Source organism: Terrapene carolina, unplaced genomic scaffold, assembly GCF_002925995.2.
Source record: "Terrapene carolina triunguis isolate 2854851 unplaced genomic scaffold, T_m_triunguis-2.0 Scaffold136, whole genome shotgun sequence".
NCBI classification, from domain to species: Eukaryota; Metazoa; Chordata; order Testudines; family Emydidae; genus Terrapene; species Terrapene triunguis.
Genome location: NW_020664487.1, coordinates 930844 through 957918, shown reverse-complemented (window position 1 = coordinate 957918; position 27075 = coordinate 930844). Strand labels below are relative to the sequence as shown.

Genomic DNA, 27075 nt, shown 5'->3' with positions numbered 1-27075 from the left:
CATGAGGTCATATGAGGACAAGAAGCATAAGCCTCTGACTAAGGGGGCGTCATATGAGGTCATCAAGGAAAATAGTTAGAGGCAGTTGGGGTCATCTAGGGTCACAGAAAGTGAATTTATAAGCAATTAGGGTCATGGAGGGGTCATGAGGTCATATGAGGACAAGTAGCATAAGGCTCTGATTGAGGGAGGGTCATACGAGGTCATGAAGGAAAAATTTGGAGGCAGTTGGGGTCATCTAGGGTTACAGAAAGTGAATTTATAAGCAATTGGGGTCATGAGGTCATATGAGGACAAGTAGCATAATCCTCTGATTAAGGGAGCTCATACGAGGTCATCAAGGATAACATTTTGAGGCAGTTGAGGTCATCTAGGGTCACAGAAAGTTAATTTACAAGCAATTGGGGTCATGAAGGGGGTCAGTGAGGATACGTATGTAATCAGTGAGGTCATATGAGGCCAAGTATCAAAAGGATCTGATTAAGAGTTGTCATATGGGGTCATCAAGGAAAAATTTGTCATCAATTGGTTCATCTAGGGTCACAGAATCTGAATTTACAAGCAATTGGGGTCATGAAGGGGTCAGTGAGGGTACATATGAAGTCAGTGAGGTCATATGAGTCTAAGGATTACAGATCTCTGATTGAAATGCTATCATGCAGGGTCATCGAGTAAAGAGTTGGAGGCAGTCAGGGTCATCTAGGGCAGGGGTTCTCAAGGTGGGTGTTGGGGGTGAAGTTACACAGGCATTAGTGAGGGTTAGGCTGGTGTCAGCGGAGTCTCACTTGGGTCACTGATCATTATCTTGGAGCAGTGGGGGGTCATGAATTGGGTCAGTCAGGGTCACACAGGGGACAGTGGCATTACACAGTTCTGGAGTCAACGTGTCACACAGGGACCAGTGTGGCTGGGTATCAAGGCTGTACAGTCACATGGGGTCATAGCAAGCTAGGCTGGAGGTAGTTGGAGGTCATCCGGGCATCATGAAGGTGAGTGTGTACAGGGGTTGCTAACACCCCGCTTTAACCAGCTGAGCTAGCCAGACCACGAGCAGCACACCTCCCACAGCTATTTTGTAAAGGAGGTATGGGTCGCCCCAGGGTCTTTGTGGCTTCTGCCACAACAAGGGCAGGTTAGGGCCAGTTTCTCCTTGGGGGATTAGTACTTGCTTTACATGCAAGAAGTGTTTGATTTGATGTCTTCATTCTCCACATTCTGGGCCTGTGGAGCTCACCAGTTCCCTGCAAGATGGTTGGGTCGGCCTCACCTCTTCTGTCATCTTTGGCCCTCTGTCCCCAGCATGGCCCTCCGGGGAAAGAGCACAAACCACAGGCTGAAGCTTGGGCAGAAGCAGCTACCTAAATAACCTACCTCAAGACTCAAACCCCCAGCACTGGTGGTGGTGGCGCTCTGCTCTACCCAACGGAGTGACCCAGCCCCGGACTAGCCCGCCGCTGGATGGCCACTGCTGATATGAGCAACTGGCCGCACCTGGGAACCAACAGCCTAAGAGCCGACATCAGCAGAGCGGGATATTTTTCTGGTGAAGGGAGTTAGCCCAACTCGCAGAGGGCTCCTTGCGCCTATCTACGCTCATGGCATCGCTGACGGCATTTTCCAGCAGACGGTTGCTGGGGTGCCAGCTGATTGCTCTTCCTTTGTAGAAGGCATTGCCAGCCTGTGGGCTGTACGTGTCCAGCACCCCGTCCTCCCTCCTTGCAAGAAATGGGGTGGGGTGCTAAGAAAAGCAGTTCAGCCCTGGCCCTTGTCTGCCTTGCAGTCACAGTGAGCACTGGCTGGTGCCTGGTGGATTCTCTCAACTGGCAGAGCACTCCTTTTCCCTGGGAGAAGTGACGGGCTCGCTGCCTCCATTTTCCAGACCGCTCTGCTGCAGCAGGGGAGCTGGACCTGGCTGATCACTTTGCTCAAGGCTCCAATGGTAGAGTGTTTGCTTAGTATGGAGCGGTAATGGGCCTGAGTCCCTCGTTCGCCAGCAGAAAATAGCTCCTTGCTGGCTGCCTCCCTCTTCTTTTGTCTGCCTCTCACTGAGTATCAACAGAAGAGCAGTAGCTACAATCGGAGGACTGCACCAAGGAAGCAGAGGGAGGCAAACTCACCACCTTGCTGTTATTAGCAGCACAGTCTAACCACTGAGCCAGCCCCTGACTGCCTCCCTCTCTCTTCTTTTGTCCACTGTCCACAGCATTCAGACAAAAGACAGATCCCAAAAGCTACACAAAGGCAGCCCCCATTCTTGGTGTCATTAGCACCCTGCACAAACCAGCCAACAAGACACGTGTCTCCCCCAGCCCTTTCAGTAACAGGGAACAGTCCATGCTGCGAATCTCGCAGCCTCTAGCACAGTAGCAGGGGCAGCAGAGATGGTACATAGCGGGGAACCCACATGGTGAGGGAAGGGAAGACGTTGCAGAGGAGAACAGGACACAGACATCACTGGGTGTTGGGAGCACTGGTAACATGACTGATCAGCCTGTAACCAATTCGCTCCAATATCTCTCAAACGTGTGGCATAGCTCTGCCACCCCCCATGGGTATTTTAAGTCAGGCAGAGATCCCCGTGGCAGATTGCTGGCAAGAGGGGTTTTAACCCACAGATGCTGCTCAAACTCCAAGTCAAGTACTTTGGTGTCCATGAAGTTCTGCCTCTCTCAGTGCACAGGTGGGGTGTTCATCTCCCATCCCACACTGGTCTGAACGTGACAGCACTGCCAAGATCAGGGACTGTGCCTGGGCAGAACCTCCTTCCTCCAGTTCATTTAGAAACACCTGCCCCGTGGAATGCTCCAACCTGGGGTTCAGGGAGGCAAAAAGGATCAGTGCTCGAAAAATAGGGAATGTCAGGGAGCAGCCAAGCCTCCCAGGGTAGCTGTGTGTGCACTGTCAGTACCCGCAGGCTCCAGGTACCCACACAGCTCACACCTTATAACCACCCGTGTCTCTCTTTGAACAGGGGTCAAGAGGCAGCAGGAAGACCCCACAGCCACAACAGAGGACCAGAATGTGCTGTGCTCTTGCTGTTCGCTTTCTTGCGCTAAGTAACTGAAAACGTTAGCAGCTCTCTGATGCTTTCCGTTACGATGTATCATTCGAACTGTGGAGGGGGACTGGAGGGCTAGGAAATACAGAGCCTTCTTGAGGTGACTGGTTCACACCCAACCCAAGTCACCTAACCAAAAGGTCACATCCCCTGATGGCAGTATGGGGATCTTAGGCCAGTTCCCTTTGAACAAGTGACCATATCACAAAACCACCCCACCATGAGCTCAAATCAGCTGACTTGGGGGTCTCTGCAGAGACGCTGGGACACTGGCAGGCCAGGGCCCAGCTCATACCAAGGTCCCCCTGTCTCAACTGGACACTGCCAGATACAAAGCTGGAACGTGTCTGGCTCACTGGTGGCTTAGTACGGATGAAATAGGTATAAGAATGTGTTGGGAACCTACTGAATGGTTGTGAGCTGTGGCATGTTTTGGGGAGCAGAGAGTGGGAAACCGAGTCTCACGCTACCCCCCCTCCCGCCCCCCAATTTAGGCTTAATCAGTTTTGCCTTTATTTAATACAATTTCAGACAGAATTATCACCACTTCTCGTGTCTGGCACATACATTCATGCCAGACCAGTAATAACAGACAAGACAGAATAGATAAATGGGCTCAGGTTACCATATTCCAGGGGACGAAGAAGTTCATCCTTCTTCCATGACATTCGTCACCTCCTCTGAGCTCCCTAGGGTCCTCTACTCTTGTTCTTCAGTTTTTGATCCAGTGTTTCTCCAGTTTTTGGGGAGGCATTTTACATATATTCTTATACATTTTTACATTCTCCACTACTTAATTTTCCTCCCATCACATTGAACACATTATCCATTGAATTTTACATAACCTGTATATTACACATGCACAAACATTAATCACCAAAATGTCCATAGTTTTCCCGCCGAATTTACAGTTTCTAGGTCCTTTTGCCCTGGGTCATCCAGTTTTTAAGTTTCCCAGAAAAAGGAAGATTTTGTTTATCATTACATGTTTTTATCTTACTTACATCTTCTAACATGACATTAGTTATCCTGCTAACAACAGCATTTTAAACAAATCAGCCAGTTATATCAAAAAGAAATTAACAAAAATACACTGATCCCCAGCAAAACCTGAGCCTGACTGTTACCTTATCTCTACTTTCTCAATATCCCTAATTACAATTCATTACAAATATAGCTAACAAAGCTTTTAAATCTTATCATTAACAATCCTTCATTTGAATGTGATAGATCACTCTGTATGTTACGCTCCCCCTTAGTCTATTAAGAAGGGAATTTTAGAGAGCACACTATGATTCTTTAATGTTAACATCTCTTATTTTCTGCAACTACAAATTTGTCAGGGGATTTTTTATTTTACTCAAAGTCCAAAACATTTTGTACAGCCAAATCTTATCAATGCTTTTCCTGTTACAAAATTGTAGGTGCTCTGGGTGTTTTAGGCCTTGGTATATAGTTACTTTTAATGATCCCCCAACAATGCATTAATCTTACTTGTAATATCTGTGTTCCATATTGTGAGCCTCTGTAACTGTATAAATCACCATACAGGAGAGGGGCGTGAATTAGTGTGAGGAGCTGCTCTTCTATGGAAATTGTTATGCCCCTCCCCACAGAGGAGACCCTTCAATACCAGATGGGTTAGGGTTGGGTCTTACAACTGGAAGCTCCCTACATCTGGATTGAAAACCCATCAACAAAAGGACTAAAGACTGTAGTTGTTCTGCTCTCCTCCTCACGAAGATGAGTCATGCAAGTGGACTCCTCCCATCAGATGAGGTAGCAGCTCAGAGCACATGGAAGGAGGGGGATGAATCCCCAAACCAAAAGATCTAAGCATCTCGATGCTGCTTGGACTCAGGGTGTGGGGACCGCATGGGGCTTCTAGCATAAACAAGAGATCCCCAGCTGCTTAGCTAGGGTTAGCCCTAGAGGACAAATAGAGTTTACTGATTATAGAAGCCTATAATAACTTTTGAAACCTAAGACTAACTCATTTGTGTGTCTATGTTGCTTGCTTTAACCTTGTAAATAGCGCTCTAATTTCCTTTTCCTATTTAATAAATCTTCCTATAGGACTGGCTATAAGCTTTGTCTTTAGGGTGAAACTTTGACTATTTATGTTTGCAGTGGGAATATCCTTTAAGGGGAAACCCCCAGATCAGGAGCTGACAGCTTTGCTCATAAGTTTGATTAGGTGCAAAGGGAAGAAGATGAGATGGAGCCGGATCCAGAAGGTGAGAACCATCCTGTCCCAGACCCTGCAGTGGTGACCACCGCAATGGAACTGGTCCAGTTGCAGCACCTAAGAGCTAAGGGAGAATGCAACCACCAGGGACTCATGGTGGAATTGTGGATCAGGGAGACCAGAGCATCCCAGGCCGCTGAGGAGAGAGCCCACCAGAGATGCATGGAACAGTCAAGGCCAACCAAAAAGCTCAGGAGAGGCACACAGGAGGCTGATGGAAGCCCCAGCAATGCAGCTCAAAATACTGGAGGAGCAAAAGGGGCTTCTCATCCAATGCGTATACCCCCCACAACACACAGGAGTGGGAGAAAGTCTGCCCAATTTATAAAGTGACTGTGTAGAAGAGAACCTGTCCACCTTTCAGAGACTATGTGGGACGTGCAATATTCCAGAGGATAAACAGAGTCAGATTAACTTGGAAAGCAAGACATGTTTTAGTGATATGGAGGAGGGTGATGCTGAGGTGTACAAGAAATTTAAAGAAAATGTATTGAAAAGATTTAAGATTACCCCTATCGAGTGAAATATAGAAAGCTAGGAGTGTTTGACAGTGTCACTCATGTTTAATATGTACATCAACGTGTAATTTTACGAGAAAATGGGTAATGGGGATGGGGGCTGAAGGCGATTATGGAAAACTGTTTGATCTGACAGCCCAGGAGCAATCATTATGGAGAGTTACACATGAAGTAAAGGCAGCCATCTGTGACAAAAAACACCCACAGTTTTAGAGGCTGCAGAAATTGCTGATGACTATGTAGAATCAAGGGCCCATGGGGGGCACAAACCCCAGGGGAAGGGAAATTCCCATGTCACCAGGTTAAATGGGAAGAGGGGTTTGGAAATAAACCTAAACCCCAACTTGGACAAAAAACCCCAAGGAAGCCCAGGGTTTAAAACCTCATCAAAAGGGAAAGCAATTAGTCTGCCATCATTGTGGGGCTCCTGGCCATATAAAACTAAATTGCCTGAGGCTCAAAGTAACCCCACAATTCACATACCCCACTTTCCCCTGTGAGTGCCACCACCATTGCTCCATAGGCAGCGGTGTACAGGAGGAAATCCTCGTGAACTAGATTAGGACTGAGCCTTGGGAGGGTAATGAAGAATGTATTAAAAATGCTAAGGTAATTGGCATAGCCTGTATGGGCTGGAGGGACACTGTGTCCCGAGTCACGTTGGTCAGGGAAAGTTTGGTAAGGGAGGAAGATAGAATTCCTGGTAAAACTTCAGTCTATTAGCTGTGGTTGAATTCCCTGTAACTGTACCTTTGGCCAACGTCTACCCTGAGTACGAGAATTTTAAATGACTTCTTGGTGTGGGTATTAGATATCTACTTCTCAATGATGGTTTAATTGGTAACGCTATATTAGCCATGCCTAAAGCAGGTTAATAGCATAACTTGTGGCCAGAAGGAACATGGCTCTGCCTTGCCTGGCTTATCTGTAGGAGTGCCAACCCCCCAGGATTGTCCTGAAGTCTCCAGGAATTAAAGATGAATCTTTAATTAAAGATAATGTCATGTGATGAAACCTCCAGGAATTTGTCCAACCAAAGTTGGTAACCCCTACTAGTCTGTGGACAGCAGGAAGGGCTGGAGGGGCGGGAAATGCCCTCGGTCCCTCACCAGCTGAAAGGCAAAGGTGGTCTCCAGAGAAAGGGTTTGAAGATTCCGTTGATTTGCCGGAGTCTGCTCTGAACTTGAGTGAGACTCAAAGGGAATTTGAGGGGAGGAATGCAGCTCCCAGCAGGGAAAGGAAAGGGCAGATTTTTTTCCTAGAAAGAGGTTTGTTGTACAGGGAGGGCCCCATAGAGGAAAAAAAAGGTGCAAGCAGGTGTTTGTGCCTGTTTAGTATATGACAGGGTTGCTGCAGGTAGCTCATGATTGCCCTTTTTGCTGGACAGTTAGGGGTGGAAAGAACCCATGAGAGGCTCAAATTTCTATTGGCCTCACATGTTTGAGACAGTAAAAGATTACTGTAAGGGCTGTGTTTTATGTCAAAGCATAAGCGGTTAAAGGAACGCTGCAAGGCACCTTTGCAGCCTTTGCCCATCATCAAGGTGGTGCTAAAACCCAGCCGGGGGTGGGGGTGGGGAAGGATCTCAAAACCCTGGCTTCACACCAAGGTTGAAGGTCTGCATGCCTATTTTTAGCCCTGCAGAACCAGCCCCATAAGCCCAAGTCTTTTGACACAGGCTCTGAGACATTATCCTTTAGATGGTGCTGGTTCACTGTGAAAGGATGAGTCACTGCTATAAAAAAATTACCCTCTGATGAATGTCTGATTATTATTTCATTCTACATCTGATTTCTCATTTAGCTACTTCCTCCAGTAGCAATAAACCTAATTGCCTACTAGGGCTATTGCTTTAATCTTTGGGCTTACTCAGTATATACTCAAATTTTAAGTGTGGTTAATTTCTAATAACTATCAGTCATTCACCTAATGGGAAACAGTTGTATTGGTTTTAGTCTTAATAAATACCAATATATTTATATTGGGCCTTCCATCCCAAAGGGATTCAAAATTTAGAAAACATACAGAAACTACGTAGAGGAATCACTTTGCTAGTCACTTAAATGCAGTCATTTCTGGGGATACCTAACAGCGTCCAGAAAAAGAAAAGAAAGCAAGCAAAATATATATTCTATCCAATTGCCACTGCAGACAGTACATAGGTCAACACTAACTAACACTAACATTTTAGGGATAGCTCAGTGGTTTGAGCATTGGCCAGCTAAACCCAGGGTTGTGAATTCAATCCTTGAGGGGGCCATTTAGGGATATGGGGCAAAAATCTGTTGGAGGATTTAATTGGGGATTGATCCTGCTTTAAGCAGGGGGTTGGACTAGATGATCTCCTGAGGTCCCTTCCAAACCTGATATTCTATGATATCTATGAACTACCCAGGCTGAGTCCACCCCAAACTCTGATAGTAAGTGCTATAGATTTTTAAAAGGCCACAGCTGGTCAAGACCTTGCTTTTACTCTTCATCCAGAAGAACAAACCTTCTGGAGCACAGCATCCTTTAACACCAGGGTGGTGCATTTGTTCAGTATTAATCTGAGACCAGATTCTGCCACTCTTACTCATGATCAGTAGTACCCTTCTTCATCCATAGCAATACTCTCAGAATCAGGTACTACACAAAGTGAGTAGGGGGACAGAATCTGGCCAACACAAAGAGAAGAGTGTCATCTACACCATCATGGGTATGTCTACAAAGCAGCTAGATACCCGTGATTGGCTCGTGCCAGCTGACTCAGGCTCATGGAGTTCAGGCTGTGGGGCTATTTCACTGCTGTGTTGACCCTGAGAAGTGGGAGGGTCCCAAAACTTGGGTTCTTGCCTGAGCCAGGAAGTCTACACAGCAGCAAAACAGTCCCGCAGCCCAAGCCCCATAAGCCCAAGTCAGCTGGGGGTTTTTCTTTTGCTATGTAGACATACCCGTAGGCATTTCTTGGAGATCGCCAACCCTAGTTGGCACAATTCCTTTTAGCTGGCAGGATCAGTCAGGACAAGACAGCGACAGGTATACCCAGCCTTTTTAATGACAATGTTGCATGGCCATTCTTTGAAAATAGCTGCAAATTATAAGCATACTTTTAGGATACATAAACAAATATCATAAGAGATACTATACAATATAGATCTCTGGCAGGTATGGGCTTCTATAATTTAGAAGAGACTGATATTTTTTGTAATAGATTTTAGCCCAGCAGTTTGCAAGGTGTGGTCTGTGGACAGCTTGTGGTTTGCAGAACACTTAATGGTGGCTTTTGGAAAGCTGGCAGGTCACCTGGTTCTTTGTCTTCCAGCCGTTTCTATAGATGTCCACTCATTTCATTAAAGGGAGCTAAAATACATATTCTCCTAACATTATTTTTCCAGGTAATCCTTTTCCTGTAGTTTGTTATACAATCAAGGATGGGAGAGTAGCTGTCCATAAGATAATCTCTGCATTGGGACATGGTCTACACCATGGAAAAAGTTTGAGAACTCCTGATTTAATCAGTTGTCAGATCTCATAACAGGACTCAAAGTGTAGGCAAGTGAAACAGGACATGTACTCTGTGAGAAAGTGGTCAAAGAAAAGGTTGCTCTTTTGTTCAACAACAATATGGTACTTACTCACTATCTATAACAAGGCACGGCACATCATTTTCCTCTGCAATTATGTTTGCTGACCTGACATCATCGCTATGAACTGAAATAGATTAGAAAGATTTCAGCAGCACATCAGAACCGCACATTGTTTTGAAGCATTTCATGCTTTGCTATGGCAGGGTCCCTTTGGCTGTAGCTTAGAAATGAATACTGATAAGTGACTCATCAGCCTGTATGCCCAGTGCACAATATTTTCCTTCTGGGTAAATATTATTGAGCCAATCGCAATGCACTTTATTACCCCCAAGAATACCACATGATTCCAAAAGGGGATATTTTCCCATTCATTGCAATGTATTGTATTTCCTTTAGAATAGCATTTGCTTTAAGTCAGTCACCTGAGCCAAAGCCCATTGAAGTCAATGATAATGATTTTAATAGGCTTTGGATCAAGACCCGCAGCAGCAACTTTCCAAGAACCTTGGTATCATACATAATTAGCCTGAAGCCCCCGCCCTCTTTTTAATAGAGAATTGTGATCCAGAGAGACAAAATGCCCTGCATTCAAGGCTCAATCCTCACCCAACCTTTTACACAAATATTCACAGAAGATTAATACAAAGGGGGCCTGGAAGCAAAATTAACTGACAATTTGAATATTCTGATTTTGAATTTTTTTGATTAAATTCTGTGAGAATTCCCACCACATATTTTTGTAAATAAACTTACACCTCCTTTTATAATAACGATGGGATGTCAGAGATTTATTTTTCACACTAACAAATCCTCAAAGCATTCACAGGACCCACTTATAGTCAACCCATAACAATTTAATGCACATATGTGAAACGGACATTGGCTTTGAGCAGAAGCGCAGATATTTTCCCATTTCACCTGCCTTTTCATTGATTTTAACTGTGTTATGTCAATATATCGGAGACTGGTTAGGCAGCTGTTGCTCTTATCATGATGACTGGCATTGTCTAATTGTTTACTTGTGCTTCCCTGTCAGTCTGTCTGTCTGCAGCTCCCTGTTGTCTTTTATCTTATACTTAGATTCTAAATTCGTTGGGGCAGGGACAGTCTTTTTGTTCAGTGAATGTACAGCGCCTAGCATACTGGGGTCCTAATCCATGACATGGGCTCTCGGGCGCTAACCCAGGACAAATAATAAATTATAATAAAGGTACCTTTGCCCTGTGCCTGAGTATAGCGTGGCCACAACTGTGGATCCAGCCCTCTAAATACTGTGGATGCTTCCCTAAGGCTGGTTTGATACATTACGGCCTTAGGGATAGATTCTCCACTACCTCACACTGTATGTTGATGCAAATGGCAGTGTATTAAACCAGTTTTCACAGGTGCAAATGGCTAAGGCATCAGAGAATCAAGTCCTTGGACAGCAGCAACTTTGCACTAGATCTTAATTAATAACGGATTTTAAATGCTCTTATCTATGAATTGCACTTCTTGTAGATGCCAGAGATATCACAAACTAACATTTATTTTTAACGCTGCTACGTTTTATTATTTGCTGTCAGCATGGATTTCCCCTCTGACTTCTCTACGAATGCTATATTAGAAACACATTTTCTCCTTTAAAAGAAAAATATTGCCCTCTTTGGTGAATACAAAAAAAATCTGAAATTAAGATGAATTATTAATTTGTACCACCTGTGATAGTTTTATATTACAGAGTGAGCATACCCAGGAGACAAGGGGCAAGCAGTTCTATCCAAAATGACTTCATAACTGAAATCTCGGGAGGCCAGAACAGCGTTATCATTGCATATGCCTGATAAACTACGGGGAAAGGCTTCCATGAATTGTAAACTGAACTCTGCTGACGTGATTTACACTGAAGTAAAAAATAGTCCATGTGTACTTATCAATGAATTATTACGTTGCACAATATTTTATGATTGACAGAAACATGACTTACTATTAGCCAACCTTACAGGAAGGGTTTTCCAGTATATTCTTAATGTGACAGCTTACAGGCACCTTACACTGTACCATGATGCAATTCCTAGGCTCTCAAACTACTTTTAAATCAAATAAATAAACTCAGTAGCATATTATATCAGAATTACAGGTGTGGTTATATATGAAGTTTGATTCTGGGCTTTTTAACTAAAATCTCTGAAGTCTTTAACTAAAATCTAAACGGTAGATGTAACAGAGGAGGAATAGCATAGACTACACTTGGGTCAGAATAAAATTATTTCATTTGCATTTCCCTAACTCCAAATGTGAATTCGTCTTGGACTTTGAAAATCATAATAATTGGGTTCCATGTTTATTGTGACAACAATGGTACTTATACCTCTGTATGGCTTAATGCTGTAATTAGGCTAATGTTGATTATTTTTGAAAATACGTACGTTAGAATCTTTAACTTAGTTTTAAAATCTCTTATCACTGCAAGTAGTCTATATACTTGGTTAGTTTATCTTCAAAACAAAACACTTAGTTCTAGTCGTTATCCTTTGTATTTTCCTCCAGATCTTTTCTCCACGCTGTTTTTGTATCAATCGTTTTACTAAGTAAGGCAAAATCCTTGCAGTCATTTACATCAGTGCAGTATAGGGGTGAATCATTAAATGCTGCTAGAGCAGAATGATAATAAGTAGAACATTGGCATAAATACCTACAAAGAATGAAAAGTGTACAACGTGTAATAACCACTAACTTTGATGGCTCAAGTGTTAATCCCACATGCATTTTCTGGGATTATACCCTGATCAAACAAAGTAAGTTAAAAGCACATGGTATCTTAAAAAAAATCTGTATTTGGAGAGAAAAAAGGTCTAGTAGTAGCACAGACTGGTTTGTAATTTAAAACGTGCAAGAATCCAGGGGTTGAATGTCAAATATAAACAAACACATTACCCCTCTAGTGTATTCAAATGCATTCAAGACAATGCAGAGCCAAACCAAAGGTAAGATTGTTGTTAAAACAGAATCCAACTGCAATGATAACTTACTACTCTTGCAGACAACACGAAAAAAATACATAGGACAAAGAATCAGGACAAATGGGTCACAAGAGAAAAAGATCTAGAGAAGCATGCCAAATACAGAGACGAGCAATGAAAGAATGAACCCAGAAGACATCTTATACAGGGTCAGATTTGATAGCTCATTTTGGAACTATACCTAAATGTCCACTTTTTGCAGGAGATTAAAAAAAGAAAAACTAATAATGTTGGCTAATTATGGTCACAAATAACTCAATTTTTAATTGTTTAAAATAATGTTTGCTTTGGCTTTCAATTTCCTATTTTTAAAATCTAGATGAATAGGTTTTAAAGCCAGAAAGGACCATTGTGAAGATCTCATCTGACCTCCTGCATAACACAGGTCATAGCATTTCACCTTGTGAGTCCTTCCATTGAGGGAATTATTCTCCCCTGCATCATACGTGAAGACTTTCAAGCCCAATACCTTGTATTTGAAGCAACTAATATTTTAGAAAGGCATCCAGTCTTGATTTTAAAGTCCCCAAGTGGTGATGAATTTACCACTTCCCTTGATAATCTGTTCCAATAGTTAATTACTTTCTCTGTTAAAAAGTTGTGTCTTGCTTTCCATTTGAATTTCTATGAACTTCAACTTCCAGCTATTGGATCGTGCTGCGCATTTTGCCTACTAGCTTAAAGAACATCCAATATCAAATATATTTTGTGTTTTAGAACGTATCAAAAATCAAAATCAGAAAATTGTTTCTGTGAATCCAAAAAATGTAACACAGCTGAATTTATGCTATTTGACAATCAGTTGTATTGACTGTGTCATTGTATCTGCACAGGTATCTCTTAAGATCTTCAAGAATACTCCGGGTATCTTAAGCTGTTTTCTGGATCTACATTACACTTAGCTTCTAAGGAATTTTCTGCATTGTTTATGGTGCTGTCATTCTCATGATGTTCTGGAACACCTCTCTGTCCAATGCCCATGTCTTGACCTTGGTGATGGCTTTAAAAAGGTAAAAAGCCATTTTGTCTAGTGACTCAGTGGAAGATATTGTGGCATGATACTATGAGTATTGTACAGTAAAGAGCCATATTTTTCAAAAGAGATCAGGGCCCAGATTTTCAAGTGTTCTGCACCCACCGTTGCTACCAGATTTTCAGGACAGTTCAGCTCCCATTTAGCCACCTCCTATTTAGATTATCAAAAGTGCTTGGCACCCAGCAGTTCCCACGTTACGCTGAGCTACTTTGAAAAACTGACCATTTCTTTTGGTCTTAAATGGGAGTTGAACTCTTGTGAAATATCTGGCCCTGATTACGGGCACTGATCTCGCTTGAAAATTCTGCCCTATACTGCCTGTGAAAAAGCTAATTTCAAAATAGACAGGCTTGCATTTTCAAATGTGGGGGGTTAGGTTTTTAGTGTTTTGGCTTGGATCCATCTGTAATTTAGACTCAGTACAACGAAGTACATCCAATGAAGTGGGCATTCACCCATGAAAACTTATGCTCCAATACATCTGTTAGTCTTAAAGGTGCCACAGGACTCTCTGTTGCTTTTTACAAATGCGTGTGATATATACTATAAAATAGTCAGGTCTGGCTGTTGTACTATAGTGATGCTAGACTAGGTTCAGCAGTTTTATACACAATAAAACAAGTTGTTCGATGCGGGGGTAGGGTAACTTCAGAAGAAAACTTCACTGAAGTTATTTTATCACAGGAACACAGAGACATTTTTACTTAGAAAGAACAATGTGTGGCATGTAATGGAGCACAAGGGGATAAGTTACTTAGAAGGTTCCATCTGCTTCATAAACCCTTTGAAGCCTGTTACAGACTAGAAACCATTGGATTTAGCACAGAGGTATGGGCTAGATTCTCAGCTGGTGTAAATCAGGGTAGCGCCGCTGAAGTTTTTCTTCTGCAGTTACCCGCTACCAGATCTAACAACTTGTTTTGCTTGACGTGTATAAGCACAGCTCCACTGACATCAGCTGGGAACCTAGCCCTAGTCTTCTAATTATGAGTAAAGCAATTGTAAGGGAATTGTAGCCTACGAGAGGAGAGGGGGAAATGAATTACATAAAAAGATCAAACAATTCAAGTACAGCTACTGTGTCTGCAGATATTCTTGGCTAGTCTTAGCACAGATGCATTAAGCTCTCTGGCTGGGTACACTCCTTGCTTGCCTGGGATGAGCTGTTCCTTTTGTTCAAAGGCTGGCTAGAAAGGCAGGATTTCACTAGACATAGTCCCAGTAAGCCCTGCTCATAGAGGGTGCCCAGTTAGGGAGAGCTGCATGACAGCTTTCACCAGAAGAAACTCAGGCAGACCATACATTGGAGCTCTTGCAATGATTTAGCTATTCATAAATCCTTTCTGGTTCCCAGTGGGTTTCCTCAAAACTAATAATTTGTGTTAACAAAGACTCTAAAATAATGTGACAACATAACATGCAAAAAAACCCCAACCCCAGAACAAACAAAAAACGTAACGATAATTGTACAAAACATGGAAAGGGGAAGAATGTGGAACACAATCAAATACAGCAGTGAATTAGTAAGGAAGAGTAAACACATTATCAGTGCCGTTCTGTGTATTATGCAGCTGCAAAGAAGAGAGACTAAATGCAATAATTTCATTTGCATAGCCAGTCTCTTTTGTGTCAATTGGAGACACAACTTCAAATAGCCAATAGAAAAAGCAGAGAAGGAGAAGGAGCTCAAATACAAAGTAACACCAAGATCTGATTGTCCTAATTAAGAATTTGGCTAGATCTATATTTGTTTGGTAACATGGAACCTTTTAAGAAAGTCCAAAGCAACAAGCATCCACTTTTTTTTCTTTTCTCCTGGAGCTGTTTTTATCTAATCCACAAATACCATAGAAGAAGGTTCTTAAACCTAGAGTCCATTTTTTCTTTAATTTAAATACCAAGATTGCATTCTGAACAAAAATCTTACAAACAGAAGACCATCACTCCTACTAAATCATTCAACCATTAAACATAATCCTTCCTTAACATATATCTTGGTACGTTTGGCTTGCAAGAACATTTTGGAGATGCCTGACTATTTACCTAATGTCATACTGGAGAAGGAAATATGTTCATGTCTTGGTATTATTATATCTCCAGATAGGAACTCAAAGAGGAAATACTTAAGCTCAGAGGTACAGTCAGGACATGTATGTGTATATTAAATGATAACTTCAAGATGAACCTGGATACAATGAAAATTTCACTCCAGCACACATTGATTTCATTTTTGGTAGCATTTTAATAATGAGTTATGTATACCTTTCACAGAAGCTGTCCTTGTGCAGTTATATAAAATGGCTAGTTCACCAAACGTTGTCCACTCAGGGATTGATGGCAGTAGCTTGTTCTGCTGGAAGACCTCCACCCTGCCCTCTGTCAAAAGTCATCATGAGAACATGCAGTGAAGTTGAGCTACATCACACAGCTCAAATGAAAAGCAAATAAGACATTTCTGGTTTCTCCACAGGCTGAGATATCACCAAAATATAAAAACAATGCTTTGAAACAGGAGCGAAAAAGAGAGTTTTGATATATACATTCCAATTGGTTAATTTAGGGTTTCCTGCGTCTTAGAAAACATTTTCCAATATCAAAAAGGATACTGCAAAGGGGAATGTCAAACCCTGAAGCTATAAATAATACACTGTCAAAGAAGAGATACATTGATACATTTTGCTAAATATTATTATGGCCTAGATCGTCCCCTCTTGTGATTAAAAAGTAGGGAGAATTTCTCCACTTTCCTGCAGAGATCCCTCCTCTACACACACAACCCTTTTTGTATGTAGAAGGGGTAGTTCCTCCTCATAGAAAAGGTCTCTAGGCCTAACTTCAAACCTGGCAGATCTCAGGGAATTTAAGGGACCCTTGTACTCCTGTAGAGCTGTGGCCCCACACACTTCTCTGAAGACCCCCTGGAAGCATGGATCAGTGGCCTAATTCTGCTCAGTAAGTGATGTGTGCTGTATCTTCCTCAGATAGATTAGAACACAAAGGAGAACATCATAATCATTGATTAATACATATAAGCAAATGATACCAACCTGCCAACACAGAAATATGGTTGCCTGGGTCTCCTTGTTTGAGTTATAGCTACCCTGCTGGTTTGTTCTCCCATAATACATTCCACTGTATCTTGGATCTGCTGAGGGTACAATCTCTTCATTCAGGGCATCTGTGATGAGCTTTTTCTCACTGGTATCAACCAAAAAGCTGAGTTAGTTAAACTGGGATTTAGCAGCACTGGAGTACTTTATTCACCTTCTATACCTTCATCTCAAGATATTCAGAGTCCGCTACCCATGCAGGCAATACCATGAGGCATGGCCACATCTCATGATCAGCTATTTCTCCAATAGTCTAATATGTATTATATTTTACCTTCCAACCTCCAATAAATATTTTTCTGGGGAAGTTAGGTTCTAATACATTTTGACAACACTGAACCTTGAGTGGGGGGGAAGGGGGAGGAAGGCAAGGAGCAGAAATGCAGGAAAATGTGAACCAGAGGTGCAGTAAGTCACTACACAGCATGCCGTCAGGTCCACAAGAAACACCGTGTAGCAAATCTCATGGGAGGTGGTTAAAAACCCACTCCAGAGAGCTTCCCATGTGCCTGTGAACTGACATCTACACTGTATCCCTCCATGCTAATGACAACAACATCTGAACATGACTCAGGAAACTCTGGGAGGTCACCTTGCAGAGTGCCTGCTTAATGTGCCCTTCAGGAGGGCTTGTGGTCCTGGGGGAATGAGAGGGGTGAACCCACCATGCTCCACAGAGCCCAGAACTCGTGAGGCAAAGGAAGCTCCAAACTCGTAGATCTAGGGAAATCCATGTTGATTCCTTTCATACTGCTCTCTGCCTTCTACCCACCTGAAAAACACAACTCCTCCCAACCTTGCTAAGCCTGACTCCTCCTCCCTCTCCACAGGGAGAGGGCAAGGCAGAGTGGTATTTAATATTGATCCCAGCAGCATTCACTTCCACAGCAAACTCCTACAGAAACACCCCCAATTTAGGAATTCAGCTGCTCCCCAGGCCCGTCAACAGCAATTCCGGGTCCTAGGGCAGAACAGTCAATGGGCGCTCTTCCAGCACGGCCAGGGCTTCCGCATGTCTGCCCGGCTGCCTTCGCTGCGTCGGTGAACCTAGGAGCCCTGCGGGCCGCCTGGATGATTTAAAAGGGCCCGAGGCTCCTGGCTGCTGCCGCAACAGCCAGGAGCCCCGGGCCCGTTTAAATTGCCCAGGCCCCTGGGCAATTGCTCCCTTTGCCTCCCACCCCAACGGCGGGCCTGATGCTCCCTGTCTGCCTGACACCACCCAGAGAGCCGTACATGGGGGAAAAAATGGATTTGCTGATTTTCAGCAAACTCCCAGGGAACAGACGAGCCTGACACAAAGACCCTGCTCCTGCCTTTCAGGACACTTGGCGTTGAAAAGTACAGGACGACATAGGGAGGACTAGGCCCAGCGCATATGTAAATCATCCATTACCAATAAGCCTTTTGCTATCTGAGATCCAAACACCCCTATTATTGTACAGTACACTTGGGTATATGGTAATGTATTTGCATTACGTCACACCCAAATGCAGATGCCTGCCAATAGCAAGTTACTGCTGTCCAGGGAGAGGCTGGCGAAATTGGTTTACCCAGTGTCTAGAACCGTCAAAGGGGAAAAAGCAAAGTATGCATAATCTGAAGACCTGTGACAAAAGGACAGTGCTCCCAAAGCAACTTCCAGTGCTAGTAAATGATGATGGATGAGTGGAGTCGTTCTGAGGAGAACACGACATAATTCAGCCACCTCTGGAAAAGTAGCATTTGGATTTCAGTTGGGAGGGGAGGATGGAAAGAAGTCACCATTGGGTGACTCCATTCGGGGAGGGGGGTGAATATACCACCACGCAATCAATGCCACTCCCAAATCAGCTCAAGGGATGGTTGTCAGTACCCAGCATGAACTCATTCAGCCCCTACAGGACCAAGGAATTAAGACTCGAGGGAGAATCAAAACTTAGGGCTTACAACATTGCAATGCAGAGAACAACCACTTAGCCTCCAGCCTTCCTAGGCAGCACTAGATTTAAAGCAGATTTGCACACATGCCAACCGGAACGTGCAATAAACTGAGTGGGGCAATAATCTGGATTTTACAGATCCATCACTGAACAGATCTTAATCCTTAGCTCAACAGAAGGGCAACCTATGTCCTAAAGTCCTCATGTTGTCATTATGCATTCATGAGTCTAACAAAATAAATCCCACCACTGTACTCCAAAAGCCTCCAAGGTCCATGCTGGCTTGGATTCATAAAAGGATATAAAGCTGTCTCTGGGATAAGGTCATGTCGGAGGATCTTCAGAGGGCAATCTCAGAGTGAATAATCACTTCCCATTAGGAGTTTGATTTATCTGCTTCATTATTCATTGCATGCTTGAAAATGAGTAATGGCAACTATAAGAGGATAAAAAAAAAATCAAACAGGCCTGGTAATCACTGTACTTATGTGCTGATTTAGAAATCCTAAGAATGTAGCTTTTCCCTAAAGCAATGCTGTAATATCAAAATACAATCCTTACATTCCATTTTGTGCTAGAAACCTTGTTTGGTGAGCATGCACTTTCCTAGATCATGCACATAATAGCTGAATAAAGAGAGAGGTGGCTGATAAACAGATATTTCTATGCAAGCGTTGAGGTTCCTCCAAAGCTATCTGTTTTACTCTGGAATGCAATTAGAATACGCTATTTTGTAAAAGTGATGTTTTCTACTGAGTGTGGGATGGCAGATATATAGTTAACATTTTCCACAAAAACCTGGGACCAGATTCTCAACCAGTGTACATCAGTCGAGCTCCTCTGACTTCAATGTACACCAGCTGAGAACCTGGTCCATAGGAGAATAGGATTTTCTGGGTGATGATTTCCTATGATAGATAAAGTGGCTCAAATGCCCGTAAGTACAGAGGTGTGGCACACCTATCCTGTAGCAATAGCTTCACCTGTAGGATTGTTTCCATGCTAAACAATGTTTTGAGAGATCATATGTTCCACACAGCATCAGTTACAAATCAAGCACAAGGCGGCCTCACTAGCCATTGGTTATTTGAGAGATCCAAGTATTGAGTGTTAAGCTTGATCTCTTGCTCCTGATTGGATAAAGACGGTACGTGAAGTAGGGTCATCGCTGTCAGCCCTCAGCAAAGGGATAGATTTTCACTGCTCTTTATCATCCCATTCAGGTAGGCATGTTAAACGTTGCTGACGGGTTGGGGGAGGACAGTCACTGCAAGGTTGAGCCTTCACAAGTGAGAGGGGGCAAATGGAATCATCCGTGATCCTCATCTCCCCAAAATGTTGCTCCTCCATTATACGACATGAATAACTGGAGTCAAAATGCTAGGTAGGGCCAAGAAAAGATTTCCCATCAAAAGTGGCTTGTGATTTTTAATTTATTTTTGTGAAAAGTGTCTGCTTTCTGTGAAAAATTTCAGTTTTTCATTCAACAAAACATAATGTCCCCAGACCCAACACGTTTTGGTTTTTGGCCAAAGTTTTTTGATATTTAAATTTCCACCAAAAAATCCAATTTTTCCAGAGGGAGGAGAAGACATTTTTTAACTCTCTCTAGTGCTAAGGTTTGAAAATCAAAGCCATCAGAACCATTCATTTTTGTACGTACCTCACACCTAAAATAGTCATCGAAAGATTCCAAACTCTCGTAAAAAGTATTCACATTCAGTCATCACCTTCAAAAAATAATCTCTTTTTACTTACAGCACAGTAGGTTGCACTCAAAAGTCCTGAAGACTTAATACAGGAACTTTGTTATAATGACGTGTGTGTTTATAGTTTGTTCAGAAGGTGGTTTGCATTTTGTAAGAGTCTGAACTGATTATTGATTTTACATTATATTACTTATGTAGGTCCTCCTTCCTGCTGAAATAGCTCCTTCCGTAATTGGGTAGGAATATTCTGCAAGTATTTGATACAAGTGGGGCTGCGGTATGGTACATGGCTCCTAATGAAAAATAATCATTTATATCCGTTTGTCTGTACATGGTTTTAACACGGCAGCAAAGACCAAGGCACAGCAATATCATTTTACAATTATAATTACAGTGGATGGGACATTCAATGGACAGTCCTTGTCTATGGATTTTGCTCCTTCTAGGGAGCCACCTGAGCCCTGGCTTTGCCATCTTTAGGCCTGATACCTAGCCTTCCCCAGAGCTGTTGAATCATTAGGAAATGGTCATACAGATGGTCACGATCTGGATTTAATCTATTGAAGAAAGCAATTCTGACAGAGAGGGAAGAGTTGTTTCTTGGTTGCTCTAGTGCTTCTAAAGGGTGCCCAGATACTGTGGTCCTGCCTTGAGTGCAGGGGACTGGACTAGATGACCTCTCAAGGTCCCTTCCAGTTCTCTAATTCTATGATTTTATGGTGAAGGGTGCCTTAACAATATACAGAATAAATAATACCAACAGATAATAAATATTCATAACAACATCCTTATGTCTGTAACACAGGTTTTTTGACAGTTGTCATACACCTCATAACTTTCCAAATTATTTCCTTTGGGGGCTAACACTGACTATACTTGCCCAAAGGTGGGGGGGTGTTGTGTTTTTTTTACACTCCTAGAAAGATCGAGCAAAATCTCTTTTGACATTTTCAATTAAGGTAAGAATGAGAAAAAAGTATACGTTTTTTCTTTGTAAAAAAATTCTAAACAAAATAAAAAGGGCAACGAGCTGAAGTTTGAACCCTGAAATTCAGCATGGACACAAATCTAATGGTAGGTTGGTTGTAGGAGAATAACAGTTTGAAAGTTACAATTGGTAATACGACAGACTCAAGTTTTGTCCCCTTGTCCAAACAAAATATGCCAAATTGACGTACTTGGCTACCCTGTCCGTAAAATGGAGCTGCTCCTGCACACTCACCTTTAAAGTGCTTTAGACCTGCCAGTGAGTCAGCTTTATATAAACACAAAGCATCATTATACAAAAATAGCCTCCCGCAATCTTAACGGTCACCACTGATCATTATTCTTCTCGAACACCTGGACCGCACTCCACGCCCAGAGCCAGGACTAGAACACAACCGATGTTCTCAAGCTAGCTCGTGAATGTGACAGAATATTTTTGATTTTTTCATTTGAAACTAACTTAGGAAACACCATGCAAAAGTATGTTAAAAATTATGAAGATTTCAAAAAGTTGAGTATGCAAAAGGTAAGATTGCCTCCTACTCTTCTGCATTATTGAAGTCTCTTACATTCCAGCATCAAAAAATTTTTTTTAAATAAGAGAGAAGTGTTACTAAAATATGTAAACACTGTTGGGCAATCTCACTAAATACATACATGTAATAAGTGTGTTTGACTTAGATATTCTTCCTTACCTATTGATTTCACCTGTTCCTTCAAATTAATGCTTTGGGGACATGGTCAAGTCTGGTACACCTAAAATCAGACTTTGTAGGTATGGTCCAGTTCGCAGGTGTACACATACCTCAGCACTTACTGTGAATAGCACTGACATTCACAGGAATTCTGCTCTTTGCATGACCATGATGTCAAACAAATTCAGTCTGTGTTTCTCACCCAATCCGGAATCCTGAGATGTTAGCCCCATAGTCCTTGTTCTGAAGGGCTAATTAATTATTGAAGCTCAAGAGGAAGGAAATTGACATGACTTAAATGGATTTGTGCAGCTTCTCTGTACTCGGGTTAATTTCACCCCTAACTTGCATATCTGCACACACTTTTCTGCTGCTTATGCATGAAAATAAGGGCTGATCCCAGCGCCTCAGTCAGGATTTACCAGGCCTGGGATGAAAAGAAAGGCAGGATCCTATTATTCTATTTTTTCCATCAACTGCACAATATTTCCCCCCTCTACCTTCTCTCACACACCCAATCGCCATTTTTGTTTTTCACTTGTGTGTTTAGTTAGGAATGTACAGATCCAGGTTTTTAATTGGACCCAGTTCCGTGATCTGCTTCTCACATCTGTTCCAGAGCTGAAGACCAATTCCTCTGACCAAACCCGATGGAATAAGTCCTAGCCGTCAACTAAACATCCAACTTACCATTTAGGAAATAAACAAAACAAAGGTTTAAATACATTTTGAGAGAGAGGTTTATCAATCCTTTAGTTTTAACTTTAAAATTTCAGTTTCTCTCTTCTTTTTTTAAAACCCCTATTGCGAGATAGTAAAAATTTAGCCTGTAAACTAATTAAAAAGAAACTTTGCACACAAGAGTGATGCAGGCTGAGGGGTTGGGCTGGTGCAGGGAGAGAACTCTCATTCAGCTGGACTAAGTTTTCTTTCAGCGCCTCTCCCTCCTCCCCCCTTTCAGGTAATCCTCTTTTAGAAGGTGAAGTAACTCAAAGTAACTCGCATGAATGTAACATTTTGAATTAGTCTTTAGAAACAAATGTGTGTATATCAAACCCACTGTTAACGTAATGTTAAGGTTGCAATTTTAAAAAATAGAGTCAGAAATGTGGGAAAATGTATCTCTTCATGAGCCATTGATGCTACAGGACTTTTTATAACACCATATAAATCATAGTTCTGCCATGGTTTCTCCTCCTAAAAGATACACTCCTCTGAGACATAGTTCTTCTCTTTGCCTAACAATTCCTGTCAGTTTGTAAGGGAAAACTTTGACTTCATTTCCCTGTGCTGCAGCTAGCAGAGGCAGCATGCACATCAGCAGTTAAGCCAGGCAAATTGTAAAAAAGACTAATTATTTACCCTTCACTTTTCCCCCCTTCTTTGTCTTATCTAAACTGACTCGTTGCTATTCTCCAGTATATCCATGTCCTCCGTTCTGCCTGTTGGAGCAACAGCCATACAGAACCATCCCCCCTAAAACCAGAACTCAACATTGCAAAGTAAAAGGCAAGGCTCTTGTTTAATCTGTTATTGGTAGGTGATCATTACCTCTGATTCTATGGCCAGTTCACTTTCACTGCAGTGAAATTAGAAGCGCAACTTAACAGGAGTTGCATGGTCAGTTTCCCTCAAACCATACTGCAAAATCACTCTGAAAGGCTCCCGGCCATGCAAAAAGTGTGATTTCTGGCCATGGAGCCTCTGAGGCTTCCATGGCCTCATTGCTACAGGGTATAGGCCTGATGGAGAAGCCAGAAATGTCTTCATCAGTGCAGCTCAGACTCAAATCTTTAGTAACACTCCTCTACACTCATCTATGACACTTTCATAACTCAATGCATCTATTGAGGACACCGACATAGACATATGGAAGGATTTCAGAAGCCCTCTACAACTTTTAAAAGAAAACTTGCACATTAGAGCAAACTCAGAGAGAACATGGCCCAGGCTAGATTCTTTTCTGCACCTAGATCCACCTGAGTGGAGGGGAGTCGGGTCAAGGAGCTAGTGAGAGCTGTGGGTGAGTCTCTACCAGTCCCAGCATAAGTAAGAGTAGCCACGGGGCTGCTCTAGTTCATCCATGCTGCCTCTGTTACCTAAAAGGACTGCACACCCCTTGAGAATCGGTGGAGAGCAGCTGAAATCCGCCTCTGCTCCCAGCACACCCCCTCCAACCTTTACTCTGGGGGCATAGGAGCTGGAGACACCCACGGACACGTCTCCCAGATGGGACCAATGATGGCTACCTTCCAGCTGTACTGCTAGTTCAAAGGGGAGAGACACCCTGGCCCCTTAGGGTGACTTGAACTGTATTTGTTTGGGTTCTATTTGCTGTTATCGGTAATGGATGTGTTTGAGTCAGACCTTCCTTCCGCATACCCTAGCTTCCCTGCCTCTGAAATTACTACCAAGATCAAGATGGGAGAAGATAGGCAGCGAGGGAGAAAACCCTCCTTCAAAACACAAATATTTTTGCTAATGGCAAAGGCCTGTGAGCTTGATGCTACTCGTGTTAACCTATTCTGGATTATTATCATCAGCTACTGGGGGATGACTCATCCATCCTTTCTGGCTCATGCATGACCCTCTAACATAGCATGCCAGGCATGTTTGAGGGCTAAATCCAGCGTGACCATTTTTAATCACATCTTTTACTGTACAGATTCAAAGAAGAGATGAATTCTTCACAAAATGAAAATCCAGGATGCGTATACGATTTGGGGGAAGAGGGAGGACAGACTGCAGCCTGCATGCTGGTAGCTGCCTGCTGTTTAAAGGGCCACATTGCCATTAGATCTGAACTGGCGTGCAAGAGTGAGGGAGATCTAAACGGGCTTCTCCCCTGCTTGTCCTTGTGCCCTGAGACAGACACAAAGTGGCCGAGGAACAGAGGCTGTGTTGCCAGATAGTGGTGGCTTCCCTCAAAGGGAGGAAGCGATAGGGCCGTGGAAGGAACTGCCTCTTCCCTCTAAGTCTGCAGAGTTTGCTGGACATGGCTGGGACGTGTTTAAAGGGTGGCAGAGCTCCTACTGCAGCAAAGCTCCTACAATCCCTCTCCAGAGGGCTGGGCCTTTACAGCCTGATCTAAAGCCCAAAGAAGCCAGTGGAAAGATTCCCATTGATTTTGGTGGGCTTTGGATCAGCCTTTAAAGACATAATCTAGCCCTACGTAGCTCTATATCCTCTTGTCAAAATTCAGCGTTAATGCTGACAAACAGAGTAGGGCCCAGTGAACTCTATGAAACAGTGAGGCGAAATGAAAGTCCCAAATTGTTTCACTGCATTGCTTGGCACAAAATGTAAACCTACTCAGCGCTTAGACACTATGGTGAGAAGCATGATGTGAAAATCTAAGGCAGATGGATACACTGAGCCATCAAGTATAGCGAAGGTGCCCTGTGAAAAATAGTGAGTTCATGGGAAGAGGAAATGCAATGGTAGACGTGACCAGAGAATTACAAATGCCCTGGAAGGAGCTCACCTGGAGTCTTGCATTTTGAAAGGAAAATTTGGGCTGTTTGCTCAGATCCTACGTCCTGGTCTTTGGCTTTGCAGATATGCCTTCCTTAGCATCTCTCCTGTTAACAGAGAACAAGTCCGAGACAGCTTGGCTGATCCTAACAACCACTTTATGATGAAGGGAGGGAGTTCCTTGCCCGGGTGTTAACAGCTTGTTCATCTGGGGACACTTGCTGTGAAGTTTCTTGGTGAGGTTAGCAATGGCTTTGGTTTGCTTATCCAGCTGCTCCTGGAGCTCTGCGATGCGACATCTGCTCTCTCACAACTCTTCCTCTTTTCTTCTCAGCTCCAGAATCTTACTTCTAAGAACATCAGCTCTCCCTGTTGCGTGGACGCCCAACGCTGGCTCTTCCAACAACTTGCTGTTGCCAGAAGAACTGATGGAGACGTTTGCTGCATGTCTATCTGCCCACTTCAGTTGCTTGGGTTTCATTGAGCCGTTTCCCATTTTACCCAGTGACCTAGGAAAGAACACAGTGGTACTTTTGCTTAATATTTATTTTCTGGTTGGAGAACTGGATGACAACCAAAGAGTTTAACATTTAACTGGCTGATGAAAATGGTGTACATTGATTTTTTTAAACTCTGTAAGAAGTGGAAATGACATTTGAACTCTTTTCTTCCTTTTTTTAATCCTGCAGGGACATGTATATATAGAGAGCATTTCTAAGCATTTCAAACCAAAGGTCTGTGTTACCTGCTGCTCATGTTCGACAATGTAAGAGCAGCTGCCAGGCAATTCACACATGAAACTGAAATCCTGATGTCAGCTTTGCAGAGATAAAACAAATAGTAACAACAGAAGCATGAAACGCTCACTCTTCCCTCTACTGCTCAAGTAAGAAGTGATCTTTTCAGTTAGAAAGGAGATGTTAGTAAAATGGCTGTTTCTAGTTACAGTTTCCTAACTGTTAACTTATTCAGTAGTGTTGCTTAGATCCTCCTCTTTCTACAATTTGCCGGTGCTTTGGTGAGAGATGGAAGGAAAGAACATCAAAGTTAATCTCTGTTGTGTGAATCTATGAGGGGAATTAAACCATTCGGATGCAGTGAAGGGATGTTTTGCTTTTTCATCATTTAAGACATAAGTTTATTTTTTTGAACAGCTGTTTGTATTTTATATGAATAGACAGACATTCAGGGAACCAGACTGATCAAAGTTTTATAGATTCTAAGTTACAGTAATGCAGACAGATCCTCAGGAAGAGAGGAGCATGAAGCCCTTACCAGTGCGTGTGGCAGACACAGTGTTCATTAGTTCACTATTATTCCCTGTGTTGGTGGAGAGCCCAAAAGGCCCACCACCAAGCAAGAAATCCATCGTCAACTACACCGGACAATGACCTCAATTGTTCCACAAGACCCCATCGCCATCAGCACAGATGAAGTAAAGGAGGGTTTCGTCTCAATGAAGAAAGGGAAGGCAGCTGGCGGAGATGGTTTCCCCTGAAGAATTTCTTCATCATCTAGGCCCCAAGGGACTCCAATGGCTGGTGAAGTTGTACACTAATCCATGGAATCCAGATGCATCCCAAAAGCATGAAGGGAGGCAATGGTCACTGCTATACTCAAACTGGACAAGCAGAGTGATAACCCAGAAAGCTATAGGCCAATATCACTCCTGTGCATGACTTACAAACTTCTGGAACGTATCATCCTCCGGAGAATCAGCCTCTCTTTGAATCAGTGATTCCCAAAGAAC

The 27075-nt window shown here is 42.9% G+C and overlaps 1 protein-coding gene across 1 annotated transcript; it reads right to left on the bottom strand.

The window, feature by feature from the left end:
- Positions 1 to 9437: 9437 nt before the first annotated feature.
- On the bottom strand, positions 9438 to 25821 carry PRKG2 (protein kinase cGMP-dependent 2). Its single transcript, XM_026653274.1, is given in 10 exon segments — positions 9438 to 9517; positions 12765 to 12864; positions 13331 to 13395; positions 15694 to 15807; positions 16479 to 16523; positions 16526 to 16555; positions 16558 to 16598; positions 16600 to 16629; positions 19286 to 19368; positions 25336 to 25821. Coding segments are annotated over 10 exon segments (1074 nt in total).
- Positions 25822 to 27075: the final 1254 nt, after the last annotated feature.